Source organism: Pistacia vera, unplaced genomic scaffold, assembly GCF_008641045.1.
Source record: "Pistacia vera cultivar Batoury unplaced genomic scaffold, PisVer_v2 Contig470, whole genome shotgun sequence".
NCBI lineage: Eukaryota > Viridiplantae > Streptophyta > Magnoliopsida > Sapindales > Anacardiaceae > Pistacia > Pistacia vera.
This window is the reverse complement of record NW_022196302.1, coordinates 614,697-631,340: the sequence shown is the minus strand read 5'-3', so window position 1 is coordinate 631,340 and position 16,644 is coordinate 614,697. Positions and strand designations below refer to the sequence as shown.

General features: G+C 34.8%; 1 protein-coding gene across 1 annotated transcript; it reads left to right on the top strand.

Moving 5' to 3' along the window:
- The first annotated feature begins 9,083 nt into the window (after nucleotides 1–9,083).
- On the top strand, nucleotides 9,084–15,926 carry LOC116146041 (ABC transporter B family member 19). Its single transcript, XM_031431452.1, has 10 exons — nucleotides 9,084–9,335; nucleotides 9,420–9,474; nucleotides 9,720–9,895; nucleotides 10,233–10,433; nucleotides 10,858–11,117; nucleotides 11,207–11,523; nucleotides 11,611–11,834; nucleotides 11,980–12,799; nucleotides 12,882–13,123; nucleotides 14,507–15,926. The coding sequence occupies exons 1-10, from the start codon at nucleotides 9,084–9,086 to the stop codon at nucleotides 15,713–15,715; spliced, it is 3,756 nt and encodes a 1,251-aa protein (XP_031287312.1). The 3' UTR covers nucleotides 15,716–15,926.
- The last annotated feature ends 718 nt before the right edge of the window (nucleotides 15,927–16,644 follow it).

The window sequence follows — 16,644 nt, the reverse complement described above, 5'->3', positions numbered from 1 at the left end:
CTATTGAAAATAAAAAGTGAGTGGGACTTGTTTTTTATTATCCTATTCTATCATTCTTTTTTATTATCCTATTCTATCATTTTTCCAATTATATTCAACTAAAAATAATTACCTTTCACAATAAAAGTTTTATAAATTAAAAAAAACACCGTCAACCACCCAAGCCACTGCTGGCCACTATCGCTGCCACTGTTGGCCGTCGATGCCATTACGAAGCACGACCAGGCGAATCTAGCCGGTCATGCACCAATTTGGCTGTTTATAGCCAAGTTGGCCATATTTTGGTCGTGGCTGACAGCCAGAAATCTGGTTGTGGATCTAGCCAAAAACGGCTAGATCAAGGATCGGATCTATTTGCTTGTTGACGACGGCCATACTTTATGGCCAGATTTCGGCCATTTCCAACCAGATGCACAGTGAATCTGGCCTAAAGGGGCCAGATCAACTTACAGTCGGCCAGATCTAGTTGATAGTGTACCATTTCGGTGACTACCATTCGGTGGTGGTGGTTTACTGCCGGCAGTTCTTAGATGGGTGGTGATGTTTTGTTAATTATAAACTTTTATTGTGGGAGGTGTTTAGCTAAATTAACAAATGTAAGAGTTAAAAAATAATCTAAATGTTTTCAGAAAATGTTTTCCAAAAATGTACAAAACAACTATTCTATTTTTTATTTTGATATAATTTTTAAATATTATACCAAAGATATCCTTAGAATTCTATCTTATTTTGATTTAATATATCATATCCTATTTAGACAGTTTTCAGAATAATATTTTTTCAAATAACCTACCAAACAAACCCTCTAATTTTCAAAGATTTCATAAATGGAGACAGTATTAAATTCACGTCATTCTTTAGGAAGGATCATTTATGATATGACAGAAAAATATTAAACTCGTATTATATCATCCTAAATTAAGAGAAACTATGTATGGTACCTAATTAAATTTGGTGTCAGCTGGTATTATTATAAATTCAGCAATTTGAATGAATAATACTCACGTCAGAGCAGAAACATGGACATGTTAAAGATGATATGGTGTTTAATTATTTTTGTGTCGATTGTCAGTGTTGAAGTTGCAGGAAGACCAGCAGTAACGGATCAGAAGAAGATGAAGAGCTAGAAAAACAATTAAAGCTTCTAAACAAGCCTGCTTCAAAGACTATCAAGGTATTATCTCTGATTTTAAACTTTAAGCAACACCTATTATAATTAGTTTGTATCCTTCTTTAGCTAATATAACATGAATCTGCGACGTTTTTACCGTATGCAGACTGAACATGGTGATATTATTGATTGTGTCGATATATAAAACAACCCTCGTTAGATCACCCTGCACCAAGAACCATACCATACAGGTATTTTGTTTTACAATATTCAATCTTTTTCATTAGAAATCTATATGCTTCAGTAATTTGAGACACCGTTTTATTAACAACAGATGGAGCCTAGTGCTTTTCCTGAAGAATTAGAGGTCACGGAACCCCATTATCATCATCTAATTTAATGGAGGTCAAACCAAGAAGATTAACTTGTCCAAGAGGAACCGTTCCCATCCAAGGATTCAGAAGGAAGATCTTATCAGGATTAGGTCTTTGCCAAAAACAACTGGCAAATACTTATAATCCAAGTGATAACGACATCCATGTAACTCATGTGAGTTAATATACAGTATGAACTGCAATATTAATATCTTTCTTATCATTTTATTTGATATTGCATTATCTTCTAAGAATTATTGTAATCAATCAGTTTGCAGATTGTCACATACGAGAAGACCCAACCAATCAATTTATGGAGATCAGCAATGTTTTCTATATGTAACCCAAAAATTGCAACAATATATGATTTCAGTGGAGTATCAATATGGATACAAAACTTTCAGGGAGATAATATAATAGTATTCGAGCTGGATGGATTGTATGTATATATATATTCTCCTTGTTTTATTAGTCATTTATATTTTAATCCTAACTTAACAATAATACATGTTCTAAGTTTTGATTTTTCTTGTCTATTTCAGGTGAATCCTAACCTATACGGCGAATAAAACTCGTCTATACACTCGATGGACTGTAAGTTTCAATACATCAAATTACGTATGTTAACTTAAGGGTCGTCTGAACATGTGTTGTAAATGATTTCCAGGTAGATCGGGATGACCAGACAGGTTGCTACAATACTCTCTGCCCAGGGTTCATTCAAGTTGGTTCAGTTCCTCTGAATCAGTTCTTAATCAACCTACTCATGGTGATCTCCAAAGTACACTAGATTTATTGGTGTTTAAGGGTGAATACATACATATATTCATAAAATATTGTCTTTATTGTCTTAGAATTTAATCTAATACGTGTAAATGATTATTGATATGTAGGATCCAAAGACTAAAAATTGGTGGTTAACCATATCAAAAAATAGGATCCTGGTGGGATATTGGCCATCAAATTTGTTCGACGTTTTGAAGGATAATGCCAAAGGATTGCTTGGGGAGGATTTGCCTATAGTCCTGGAAACGAGGCTGCTCTGGAAATGGGGAGTGGCCAATTCAAATCAATGATCAAGAGAATACTTGTTTTGCTGAGGCCTGCAAGTTATAGATGAGTTCAATCTGTACAGGGATCCAAGTAAATTTAAATAGACGCATATTCGGACAAGCCTGCGTGTTACGGTGTTGATTATAGAGGGAATACAACGGGAGAAATCGGATATAATGTATTATTTGGAGGCCCTGGTGGCTTGAAAGTGGAAATTATTGTCTAAATTTAATATCATTATTAATAAAATTATTCTTGGTTCATTTTCAATAATCTCAAGATTTCATAATACCCTATATTGACAAGGCTCCCATCACCCTCTTTCTACCGTAAAGGTTCTTTTGCGCACATGTCCCAGGCCCTAAACGGGTAAACCTCCAGTAGTATCTTTATTAGAACCTGAGAAAAATCGAACTCAATACCTCTTGATAATATACTTAAGAGTTTATATTCGATCACCCGTCCACCCAATAATGGTTACCCCAAAGGTTTCTTGCTTGACAGTTATGAAACATGGTTTGGGCCTTTGTTGTTGTATAAGCACATTAAACGGATTTAAATGACACCACCCCAAAAACAATTTACATCAAATTTGATGGCTAAGCCCATCCATATGTTTTCAGTGGCTCAAAATTTAAGGGCCGAAGACAACCTGCCCACCAAAATTAACCCTACTTGTTCACTTTGAGTTCTACAAACTATGGGTTGCTTTTGACATAAGAAAAACAGTTTGTTTTGTAGACCTAGAAACAAAAACACAAATTTGCTTTATGATGTTGCCATTCAAATGACTTTTGGAGACTGGCCAGCTCACTCATGGCCATGGAAGTGTCTGTGAAGGTTTGATGTCAAATTCAGAATCAACCCAAGAACTTAAATTATAAACTATGCAAAGTATTTATAAAAAAAATTAAGTTGCCAAAAGAGATGATGCAAGTGTATGCATCATGGCAGAACCAAAATTTTAAATTAAATTTTACTTCACATTAGCAAAATTAACCAAGAAATGAAATATTAATGTGGCCACATGTCAAAAGGCACCTAATTTAGAGAGATGAGATTAAAGATTGTTGTGATAAAGAGGGTTAAGAAAGAGATTATGTGGTTGAATTATGCAAGATTATGAGTAATTAGAATTTGAGGGTCCCCATATTAGGATGTTCCCATTTCTGGGTTGGTTGTTCTCATAATACTCAATTATTATTATCATCATTGCCTTATCATTTCATCCAATATCTAACCTTTAGTGGTGTAATTTGAGTCACTCTTTTTTATTTTCATAACATTGACCTCTTAGGAAGTATAGTTAACTTTGTATTATAAATTGTTACATTTTCATAATGCTAGTGAAAGAAGTTTGGGATTCAATTTAGCTTGAATTTTGATAAACGACGTTTCTGTGAAACCCATAAGCAAATCAGTGTAGACTTCAATTTTTAAGTTAACTTATATAAGTAAATGAAAATTTTAATTTTAATTAAATGTTAAACTATGAGAATAAATGGGGTTTTGTATCTTTTTTTTATTTTATTTTTTATTTAAGTCTTTACAACTTTATCTCTATTTAAAAAGAAAGAAAGAAAAATACTATTTATTGTAAAGTTTAGAAGACTATACTATAAGATAATTTTATTCTACTATCCTACGAACTTACTCAAATGGTGACATGATCAAATGTTAATTTTTTATTTGATTTGATTTTTTTATTATGGTTTAAGGTGATTCGAAAAACCTAATAACTCTTTTTTTTTTTTTAAAACAAGTGGTCCAATCAGTTTGTGTATATCTCGACTAATAATATAGATGATTAGTACGACATCATACCGTCATGATCACTCACTTAACTCTTGAGATTCAAAGTTTCAACTTGAGATTGTATATCTTAACCACACATCTCAATACTCGTTTTATCATTTGAGTTATCCAAAAGTAAGTAAACCTAATAAATCACTTAAAAGAGTGACGAGTAACTTTATCTTTATACTTTAATATTAAAATTATAGATAGAACATTAAAAGCTTAATTTTAAAAATTAAAAGATAATAGTACAAAAGCTCCCCGACACACAAAAATAAAGCAAACAATAATTAAGTAAATATGATTGCATGTTTAAAGGAGAGGTGTGCGTAGGCAGCTTAATTAGCTTACGGATCTTCATCTTCATGTCAAGCTGTATATTATCAATCAAATGATTATGGGTTAGGTAAGAATGCACAAACCCAATCAAATTTAATTAATTTCATTTCTTTTATTAATTATCTTATTTTTAATCTAATTAATTAACCCTTAATTAGCATCAATTAAAAGAACCCACAACCCCAAATTGTGGTCCATTACTTTAGACCTTGAGCTCACCCCCCCTTGACTGCCCCAAAATTCTGGCCCATTGCACCCCTGGCTTCACCTTTAATTATTGTTTAATCCCATTAGTTGTTCCTTAATTAACCATTCTTGATCAAAAGAGGACAATAACTTATTAACAACCAAAAGTTAGACTAGCTAATTAAACTACATTAAAATTAATTGTTTAGAATCAATGTAACATGCCTATACATGGCTAAGTACATACATAGGTTGATTAAATAAATGGGTTAATGACAAATATCCCCTTAGTTTGATCGAATAACAAAAATCTCTGTATCATTAAGTTTTAGGTATTAAAATAACGATAGGAGGACAATTAAGTAAAGATTTATTAACTTTTTTTTTTTTTTTATAACTAAGGTATCTATGTCAGTTTACGTTTACCTCGACTAATCATCCTAGGAAACTAGCATAACAACTCACCACTATGACCCCCACTAAAATTACTGATGCTTAGATAGAGAATCAAACCTAAGAACGTGCACATATTCATACTATCCAAAATTCGTCCTAACCATCTGGGCAACCCATGAATGGGTAAGATTGTAATTGTGTAAGCTCTAACAGCTCATTATTCAATAGTGATAGAGAATTTTTTGTTATTTTATAAATATTAAGAGGATTTTTGTCAGTTAATTAAATCTTAGGGGGTTAAATGTCATTACTCTAAATAAAAACACTTTATAAAAACAGATCTAATGTTTCCAAAAGACCCAACAACACAACCAAAGCCACTTCATTTATAAATCCTTTGGGCTCTTAAACAACTAAGCTTGCTTTGTTTTATTATACAATCACTAATTTTTTTTGCATTTTATTTTACCCTAACTTTAGAACTATTTGGGGCCAAATGCCTTATACAAGTACACAATGAGTGTTAATGTATGGGCAGACCATTTTCCTCCAATCTGTGACCTTGATATGACTTTTCAGCAGCAAGCATCTTGCTAATTTTATGATTAATTAGTTAATTAATTCTTTCTAATGGATGATTAGTAAGTTAATTACGATAATAAAATGTTCTGTCTTTGGACATCAAGAGTTAATTAAGTTAACTACTAAGCTTTTGGTCGAATGACAAGACTTTCTAACCATCTGGGTGGGTTACTTAGAAGTCTTGTATTTGAGTCCGACAAAGTGATCACTTACCACATTTATGACTTACTTGACTTATTGGAATTGTAAGGTGTTCAATAAACCTCGAGATTGGGCTTATAAAGTGTTCAATGGATATTAGAGATTAGTTGAAGTACGTACAAACTGACTAAACACTCTAATTATTAAAAAAAAAAAAAAGATAATTAAGTTGATGGATTTGGTAACACCATTTCCTAGAAGATGCTAGTCAAAGCTTCTTGTATTGTAGTCTATTAGACAACTAGTAAAGATTAAGATAATCTATTTTTTATTTTGAGAAAGAAAACAAGATAGATTATTTTAGTAATAAGATTAATTTAATGTTATATATATTTTATTAATAATATTTGATAATTTTATTGAAATGTGAGTTAAAATATGGAAACAAAACAAACCTAATTGTCTTCATGTATTTTAACCCATTACTATGTTGCTATTACTTTATAACTAATAAAGTAAAAAAAAAAAAAAAATCAATTAATTTAATAATTTTGATGTCGAAATGATGATATAAATCTCTAAAAAAAAAAAAAATCCTTTTCTTATTTTTCCTTTTTTTTTTTTTTTTCACTCATCTATTTGGGTCAAATTTAAGAATTACAATCATGAACTTATAGCATACAAATTCAGAACACAATTATGTTATATTTCTTTTTCCCTTTTTTTTCATGGCAACTACTCTTGGTATTTAGTGCTCATACAATTATAGCCATTACAATTATACCTTAACATAATTATTGAAGGCAATCACTAAATCTTGAGCTATAGTGTTTAGAATTTGGGCCTCAAGCTAAAACCATATAGCCTTAAGCTAACCCACACTAGACCCAACTTCAAATTTTCAAAAAGGGAAAGGCCCAGAAACATGAACTCCAGATCTTTTCATCTTCAAAAAAAAACATGATTGAATCAATGAACCAAATGATTGCCCCCCCTGGATGTGACTTGAAGATTGATAAGTTTAGTGAGTATATTTTTTGGAGGCTTATGTTTAGTCATATAGGTGGGGATTTAGGTCACAATTTCTAATTGAGAGGGTTTGCACAAAAAAGGAAGATACAATTTGAGGTGATAGGAAACCTACCAGGCTACCACCCTGTGTTTCTTCTAATTTGGTAAGTTTTCAATTGTCAAATGGGTTTCACATCACCAAATCTTTTCATACAAAACCCTTTCCTTTACATGAATCTGTCATTTAATACAAATTATGGGGTTGTTAAGGCACTATTTTGGCCATAATTTTGATGAAATGAGTACAATGTTTAAGTGTGACTATACCTTTTATAATTGCAAGTATTTTTTTTTTAAAACATTGGGGGGCAAAAAGAGAGTGGTCAAAACTTAGAGAATTATCATTTATGGGTAAGTTCTATTTCTAAAAAACTTTTATGGGTTTTGAATAGAAAAATGGGACCTATTAATTTATCGTAACTTTTTAATTGGGTCTCTTAGGTTTTTCAGGAAACTATCATTGTAATAAAGTTTTGAAACACCAAGGATTACGTAAAATGTCACAGGAGATAGTCTGTTTTCTTTTTTCCTTTTTTTGAAGTAAGGTGTTTGAGTTAGCTTGTGCACATCTCGACTAATCCGAATAAGTTACTAGCACAATATCTCATCGTCATACTTATTTAAATCTTGAGAGTCAGGAGAATTCGAACCTGAAACCGTGTGTCTTAACCATACATTCTAACGCTTGCTCTATCACTGAAACTACCTAAGGGTAGGTCACATGAGATAATCTTCATGTGGGCTTTTTTCTTTCTTTCTTTATTTCATTTTGAAAATTAAAGTGAAGATTCATGATAGTCATGTATTTTTATTTATTTTTTATTATTTATATGGAGATTATCTCAAAATGTTAGGAAGAAAACAAAAGAGAAAGTTGGTGCTAATGGAACAAGTTAGCCCAAATTTAGAAAAGATGCTGAAAAAAACACATGCAATGTCACAAAGTGGATGGCTCTACAATTTGCCAATTGGCTTAAAACTAATAGAGAATATCAAATTCATGAAATTAATTAAGAAAATTAATGCAAAATAACTCCCAATTAGGAATTTGGAAATTATGGCATCATTAAGTAAAATTACATTATCATACATGCAAATTATAAAAAGAAAGACCAATATTAGAAATAATTTCCTAAACTTAAATTAACCCCTAAATCTTTAAACATAAACTAAATTACCAACAATTATTAGCATAAAAATCTCATTAAAGAACATCAAATCAGTGGCAGATTTTTGTTTTTAAGTTCTTGCTTTAATTATAATATAAAATTAAAAAGGATTATTCTATGTATTCCTAACCTTTAATCTATGGCCACAAAAGTCCATATACCTTAAAAAATAGCATTAAGATCCTTAATATTATGACCTTGAAGCCTTCTAACTTTGCATTTTCCCAAAGCTTACTACAAGAACAATTATTTTTAAACATTATACTATTTCACACATGATATATTTAAATTAACCCTTTCAATTAGTAAGAACTTTTATGATGATTTTAGCTAAAGTTCAGGGACCTTAATGTAATGATTCGAAAATATATAATATATATTGAAAAAGGGCACAAAAGTCTAGAGAATACAAGCAGAGCACTGCACAGTAAACCAGATTCCAGTTAATGTGGATAGAAAAAATAAAATAAAACTAATGAAAATAATAGTTATTACAACCCATCAAATTCATAGTGAACTGTGTACGCCCACCACCACCATTATAAAACTCCTCACACCACCCCAGTTCTCTCTTCAAGTACTCAAATTTTTCTCCTTTAACTTTGACCACTGGTCTAAATTCTCTGTCTCTTCACTTTCTTTTTCTATATATACACTCAGTTTCTTTCTAGTTTCTATACATAAACTCTCTCTTTTATTTTCTTTCTTTGGAGTGGAGTTGAAAGAGAGAGAGCAAAAGGGTGGTTGTTAGATCTTTCATTTTCAATGCTTGAATCAGTTCAGATCTTTCATTAATCTACTAACTAACTCAACTCCCTCACTCACTACCCACTTGGTGTTTTCTTTTGTTAAGCTGTTGTTGTAATGGCTGAGACCACTGAGGCTTCCAAGTCATTGCCACCTGAAGCTGAGAAAAAGAAAGAGCAAAGCTTGCCATTTTATCAGCTTTTCTCATTTGCAGACAAGTATGATTGGTTTTTGATGATCCTTGGAAGCTTAGGAGCTATTATTCATGGCTCTTCCATGCCTGTTTTCTTTCTCCTCTTTGGTGAAATGGTCAATGGCTTTGGCAAAAACCAAATGGACTTACACAAAATGACTCATGAAGTCTCCAAGGTATAAAATTTACTCACAAAACTCAAATTTTCTTCATCTTTTCAGATCAAGATCTGATTTTCTTCTTCTTCTTCTTTATTTCAGTATGCACTTTACTTTGTGTACCTTGGCCTCGTTGTGTGCTTATCGTCTTATGCAGGTAAGTTAACTTTTTTTTTTTTCTTCTAATTTGATCAATAAAAGTTGTTGCACCATGGCTCAAACTTGGTGTGAGAATCCACGTGGTTCGTCAACCGCTTTTGTCTTTTATTAACATCTTTTTCTAATCCTCTAAATTCCGCATTCTGATTAAACAAACGCTTAAGTTAATTCACAAACACACATCACTTTCTATCATTGTTATTCCGTTATCATAATCTTGTGGTGGTATGAAATTTTGATCAGAAATTGCATGTTGGATGTACACTGGAGAGAGACAAGTAAGCACACTGAGAAAGAAGTATTTGGAGGCTGTGTTGAAACAAGATGTGGGGTTCTTTGACACCGATGCAAGAACTGGTGATATTGTCTTCAGTGTTTCAACAGACACTCTTCTTGTTCAAGATGCCATTAGTGAGAAGGTATAATTTAATTTAACAGTCTTTTTTTTTTTTTGGTTTGTGTACTGTATTGTAAGTTATGGGACCAAATCTTGAAAAGGGTAGTGATAAATTTGCAAAATCCTCATCTGGGTTGTTGATGGTTCATTAATGCGGGTCCCTTAAGATAAAGACATTTTCTTTCATTTTTGTGGGCGTACGTTAGCATATTATGAGTTAAACGTGCGCCAGGCTTTGTGTGTGTAGGACTTTTTCTGATTTTGGGTTCTTAATTGCATCCATTAAGTGTAGGAGTTAAGTTTGGTTCTTCTTGTAAACGGGATAGAGATTGAACTTTTTTTTTTTTTTTTCTTTTCAGGTGGGGAATTTTATTCATTATTTGTCAACATTTCTGGCGGGGTTGGTGGTTGGTTTTGTATCAGCATGGAGGCTAGCACTGCTGAGTGTGGCGGTCATTCCTGGTATTGCTTTTGCTGGAGGCTTATATGCATATACTCTCACTGGCCTCACATCCAAGAGCCGGGAATCGTATGCGAATGCCGGCATAATTGCCGAGCAGGTGAGCTTTATTATACTAAAATTCTGTGACAGTACTTAGAATTGTGTATAATATGCGCGTTTTGGTTTTGAAAACGTATTTGTTTATTCTGCAAAGTGTTGTTATATTAATCTGTTTGCTGCTTTTTAAGCATGGTAACTTGAAGCGGCGTCCCAATGATGTTTTCAATGTGCATCATTAAAAGGAGTTGTTTACTTTTTCTTAACTTTATGAATTTCATACTGCCAAAACTTGGATTTTGATTTTTGTCAACTGTGGTCAAAATCGTTTAGAAATAATGATGTAAGACATTTTTCTCATGGATTTCATTTATTTTATGATCCAGAAAATGCATTCATTGCCTCTTGTTAAGATTTTATGCCTGCATTTTTTATGCTAGTTTTTATTACACTTTAGCTATCTAAATCTTTTTGTATTTGCTTAGGCCATTGCACAAGTTCGGACAGTGTACTCTTTTGTTGGTGAAGGCAAGGCCCTTAATTCCTACTCAGATGCAATACAGAACACATTGAAACTCGGATATAAGGCTGGTATGGCCAAAGGTCTTGGTCTGGGATGTACATATGGAATTGCTTGCATGTCATGGGCTCTTGTTTTCTGGTATGCCGGTGTTTTTATCCGGAATGGACAGAGTGATGGAGGGAAGGCATTCACTGCAATTTTCTCTGCCATTGTTGGTGGCATGTAAGATTTCAAGTCTGGAGTTTCTCATTTTTGTTATTGCAGATCTTTACGCTTACTCTTAATTATGATGTAATGTTTGGGTTTTGCAGGAGTTTGGGTCAGTCATTTTCAAATCTTGGAGCATTTAGCAAAGGTAAAGCAGCCGGTTACAAATTGATGGAAATCATCAAGCAAAAGCCATCCATTATTCAGGACCCTACGGATGGAAAATGCTTGTCGGAGGTTAATGGCAATATAGAATTCAAAGATGTAACTTTCAGCTATCCATCAAGGCCAGATGTCATCATCTTCAGGAATTTCTCAATTTTCTTTCCTGCAGGAAAGACTGTTGCAGTTGTTGGTGGCAGTGGGTCAGGAAAAAGCACTGTTGTCTCTTTAATAGAAAGATTCTATGATCCTAATCAGGGTAAATTAGAAACTTTAACCCTGTTAAAAGATTGGAGTTTCTATGACCTTTAATGGATGGTTGAAATAATGTGTTCTTGGTGAGCAGGGCAAGTTTTGCTGGATAACGTGGACATTAAAACACTTCAACTGAGATGGTTACGTGATCAGATTGGTCTCGTGAACCAAGAACCTGCACTCTTTGCAACCACCATACTTGAGAACATACTCTATGGAAAACCTGATGCAACAATGGCTGAAGTTGAAGCTGCTGCTTCTGCTGCAAATGCGCATAGCTTTATCACCTTGCTTCCTAATGGGTATAACACTCAGGTTGGTACATATAAGCCAAATTTGTTTAAATTTGATTTTTACAATCACATACTCAAAATCTTCATTTCTCTTTTTCATTCCCACCTCATATTCCTGATGGTGTGTGTTTAAATGTTGATATTATTTCATTTTTATCCAAAACCAGGTGGGAGAGCGTGGAGTGCAGCTTTCTGGTGGCCAGAAACAGAGAATTGCAATCGCCAGAGCGATGTTGAAAAATCCCAAGATCCTTCTCCTTGATGAAGCAACTAGTGCTCTTGATGCAAGCTCAGAGAGCATTGTCCAAGAAGCACTAGATCGTCTCATGGTGGGAAGAACAACTGTGGTTGTTGCCCATCGCCTCTCCACCATTAGAAATGTTGATACAATTGCAGTTATACAACAAGGACTGGTAGTCGAGACAGGAACACATGAAGAATTGATTTCTAAGGCTGGGGCCTATGCTTCATTAATCAGATTCCAAGAAATGGTGAGGAATAGAGACTTTGCAAACCCATCAACTCGCCGTTCACGTTCATCACGTCTAAGCCATTCATTGTCCACAAAGTCCCTAAGCCTCCGCTCTGGCAGCTTAAGGAACTTGAGCTATTCCTACAGTACTGGTGCTGATGGCCGGATAGAGATGGTCTCAAACGCTGAAACTGACCGCAAAAACCCAGCCCCTGATGGCTACTTCTTCCGCCTCCTCAAGCTAAATGCTCCCGAATGGCCATATTCAATAATGGGTGCCATAGGGTCCGTCCTATCTGGTTTCATCGGTCCAACTTTTGCTATCGTGATGAGCAATATGATTGAAGTTTTCTACTATAGAAATCCTGCAGCCATGGAAAGGAAGACTAAGGAGTATGTCTTTATTTACATTGGTGCTGGTCTTTATGCTGTTGTTGCATATTTGATACAGCATTACTTCTTCAGTATCATGGGAGAGAACCTCACCACAAGGGTGAGGAGAATGATGCTTGCAGGTATTTTATCTCTACTTTTTTTCTCATTGTTAAATGTATATTTTCACCATTCATGATTCTTATGGTATTCACTTTTCTCCAGCAATCCTAAGGAATGAAGTCGGATGGTTCGATGAGGAAGAGCACAACTCAAGCCTAGTTGCTGCTCGATTATCAACTGATGCCGCTGACGTCAAATCGGCAATTGCCGAAAGAATTTCAGTCATACTCCAGAACATGACTTCACTACTCACTTCTTTCATAGTGGCCTTCATAGTGGAATGGAGAGTCTCACTTCTCATTCTAGCCACCTTCCCTCTTCTCGTCCTTGCCAACTTTGCTCAAGTAAGCTCACTCTTAACCACTCAATATGTTACTCAAATAAATATTGACATTTATCAGATGGGTTTGAACCAAACTTCAAAAGGGTACATAGGTAATTCTAATTTTGATCTCGAGAATCTAATAACTTCACTACATCTTTCTACAAAACGCCAAGAGCAAAACATATGTGGCTAAACAATAGTGTGTTGCACGTGGTTCCTCCAAGTCAGGTGCATTAACTTCTAAAAAATCCCACATAAACCCTGATATAATATAAGCTTCTAAATAATTTTCACATTATTATAAGAGAAATCATATTAAATAGTCAAGATTCCATCAACTTCAAAATGGGTTCATGTTTAGCTTATTCCTCGAAGCTATGACTCTGTTTTTTCTTTTCTTTTCATATGCTAGTCAACATTTCAACTTGTCTAGTTTCTCTCACAGTTTCCTTTTTTTTAGCTCTTAGATTTTTACCAGGCACCGACACTGCACTAGCCTGTGTATATCAGTTCTGTATGTGTCAGAATTTTATTTTAGTCACCCAAGTGAAAGGTCTTTTGTTTTATTTTTTTTTCTTTTCCTAGGTACATGAGCTCTCTCTCTCTCTCTATTCTAGAGCTAGATGCCACCATTTTTGTCAGTCTCGAGAGATTCTTGGCCCGTGATCACATTATTTCTGATATTATTATACTTACATAATTCATCTACATTTTTTTCAAATTTTTTTCTTTGTTCATTTGAAATTTTTTTTTAATATGGGTGTCAGAGTGTGACAGTCTTTAATGGCATGGCAGTGAATATAAGTGAGTGAGTGAGTGAGTGAGAAAGAGAGAGAGGGGCTTGTAAAGTTGGTGGAAGCTGCTAACTTGCGCAGGGTGCTCATGTTTGCATACAAAACCCTTTTGGCATTATTGTGTTTAGGCTTCCATTTATGGGTTCTTGGGGACTTGCAGGATCTGGGTTTCTTTTTTAAAGCGAAGTACCTGTGTCCATGTTCATTGTTAGTTTTTAATGGACCAGTGTTTCTCAATTTGCGCATGCTTATACATAGTGAAAAGAGACTTCATGTCTTTGAGACTACCTGCTAAAATGTAAATGTCCTATTCACCTACCTGTTCTTGTTGGAGGAATACTATTTTTTGGCCCATTATATTAAAGTTACTTTGGTTTGGCACTATTCATTAGGGTCCATTTTCACATTGAGGTGTCCAGTTGTTCCTGTTAGCTACGTAACTAAATTATCCGAATCAAAAGATAATAACATGTTTGCTCTTAGTGATTCATAATCAGCTATAATTAAGTTGGAATTAATTTGAATGTGGTAAAATGACAGTCGTAGTTTTGGGACAGCTAGTTAATTCTGTTATTTTATTTTATTTTTTTATTATTATTATTATGCAGCAACTCTCTCTCAAAGGGTTTGCTGGAGACACTGCCAAGGCTCATGCAAAGACCAGCATGATTGCTGGTGAGGGAGTGAGCAATATCCGAACTGTTGCGGCATTTAATGCTCAGAACAAGATCCTCTCCTTGTTTTGTCATGAGCTCCGTGTGCCACAACTACAAAGCCTGAGCCGTAGCCAGAGCTCTGGCATTCTCTTTGGCCTTTCTCAGCTTGCTCTTTATGCCTCCGAAGCTCTAATTTTATGGTATGGTGCCCACCTCGTTAGCAAAGGTGTATCAACATTTTCTAAGGTTATCAAGGTTTTTGTAGTCCTGGTCATCACAGCTAATTCAGTTGCGGAAACTGTTAGTCTTGCGCCAGAGATTATTAGGGGTGGTGAGGCCGTTGGTTCAGTGTTTTCTATTTTGGACCGCTCTACTAGGATTGACCCTGATGATCCTGATGCCGAGCCTGTAGAATCCATTCGCGGAGAGATTGAACTTAGACATGTTGATTTTGCGTATCCATCACGACCTGATATTATTGTTTTCAAAGACTTTAACCTTAGAATCCGAGCCGGTCAGAGCCAAGCTCTTGTGGGTGCCAGTGGGTCTGGTAAAAGTTCTGTGATTGCATTGATCGAGCGTTTCTATGATCCAATAGTTGGGAAAGTTATGATTGATGGAAAGGATATTCGTCGATTGAACTTGAAGTCACTTAGACTTAAAATTGGATTGGTGCAACAAGAGCCAGCCCTTTTTGCTGCAAGCATTTTTGACAACATTGCATATGGAAAAGAAGGAGCAACTGAAGCTGAAGTTATTGAGGCTGCTCGTGCAGCTAATGTCCATGGATTTGTTAGTGCATTGCCTGATGGATACAAAACACCAGTTGGTGAGAGAGGGGTTCAACTTTCTGGGGGTCAGAAACAAAGGATAGCAATTGCTAGGGCTGTTCTCAAGGACCCAACAATACTGTTGCTTGATGAGGCTACGAGTGCCCTTGATGCTGAATCCGAGTGTGTGCTACAAGAAGCACTCGAGAGGCTAATGAGGGGTCGAACCACGGTGCTCGTGGCTCACCGTTTATCCACAATAAGAGGTGTGGACTGCATCGCGGTTGTGCAAGATGGCCGGATTGTAGAACAAGGTAGCCACTCCGAATTGGTTAGCCGAGCTGAGGGTGCATACTCTAGACTCTTGCAACTACAGCACCATCACATATGAGAGGTGTTTTGATTGAAGCAACATGGCCTTGTTGGTGGTAATTATGTTTGGGTCCCATTAACCTCATGTTTCCATTTTTCTTTTGAATGATGAGATAGTTGTAGATATGGAAATGTGGAGACTATATCTTCAAAAATACTATCCCATTTGCAATGGGGTAGCCTTGTGTTATATTATTAATATCTTATGGTGCGTAATCCTTGTTGATCTATCTGGTTGGTTAGGTTCTTTGTTGGCTTTCTGTTCTCTTTAGTAACTGCAATTTTATATACTCAAAAAGCAAATACCACATGACACCTTTCCAGCCCTCATGACTCTTGCTAAAGTAATCTCTTTAAGTTTCAGCTAAGGTCATGTGTTGAATTTATCTGGGTTTGAAGACCCTCACATGGACCAGCAATTGTTAAAACACCAAGAAAAAATATATTAAACAAAAGGCTAATATCTTTTGAGCAAAATGGAGACATATTCATTTGTAGCAAATGGAATGAATTATTGGAAAGTAAGATATGATTGAAACTTTTAATAAGATGTAAAGTTCAAGCATGTGTTGCAGAAATGGAGTGCACATTAAACAGGGCCCAACTAATGTTCAATCTTTGAGTGCACTTTCCCAATTCTTGTTAGTGGGATGATTTTCCTATGTATCCAAATTCCATTTTCAAGAATTTTTTTTTTTTTTTTTTTAGTTAAGGAAAATAGCTAGCTTCTTCAATAATCACATTAACGATTATTATGTTTACTAAAAGGGTGCTTCAAAAATGTGTACTTGTTCTGTCACAAAGGTGAAAAGAAAATTTAAGAAGGCTCCAAGAAGAGTAGGCCCCCAGCACTTTATTACAGTTCATTGATGCAATGCCAGTGAGGAGGATTGAAAAAAGATGATGGTAAAGCAAAGTATGGCAGAAGAGAGAAGCAAAGGCATGAGA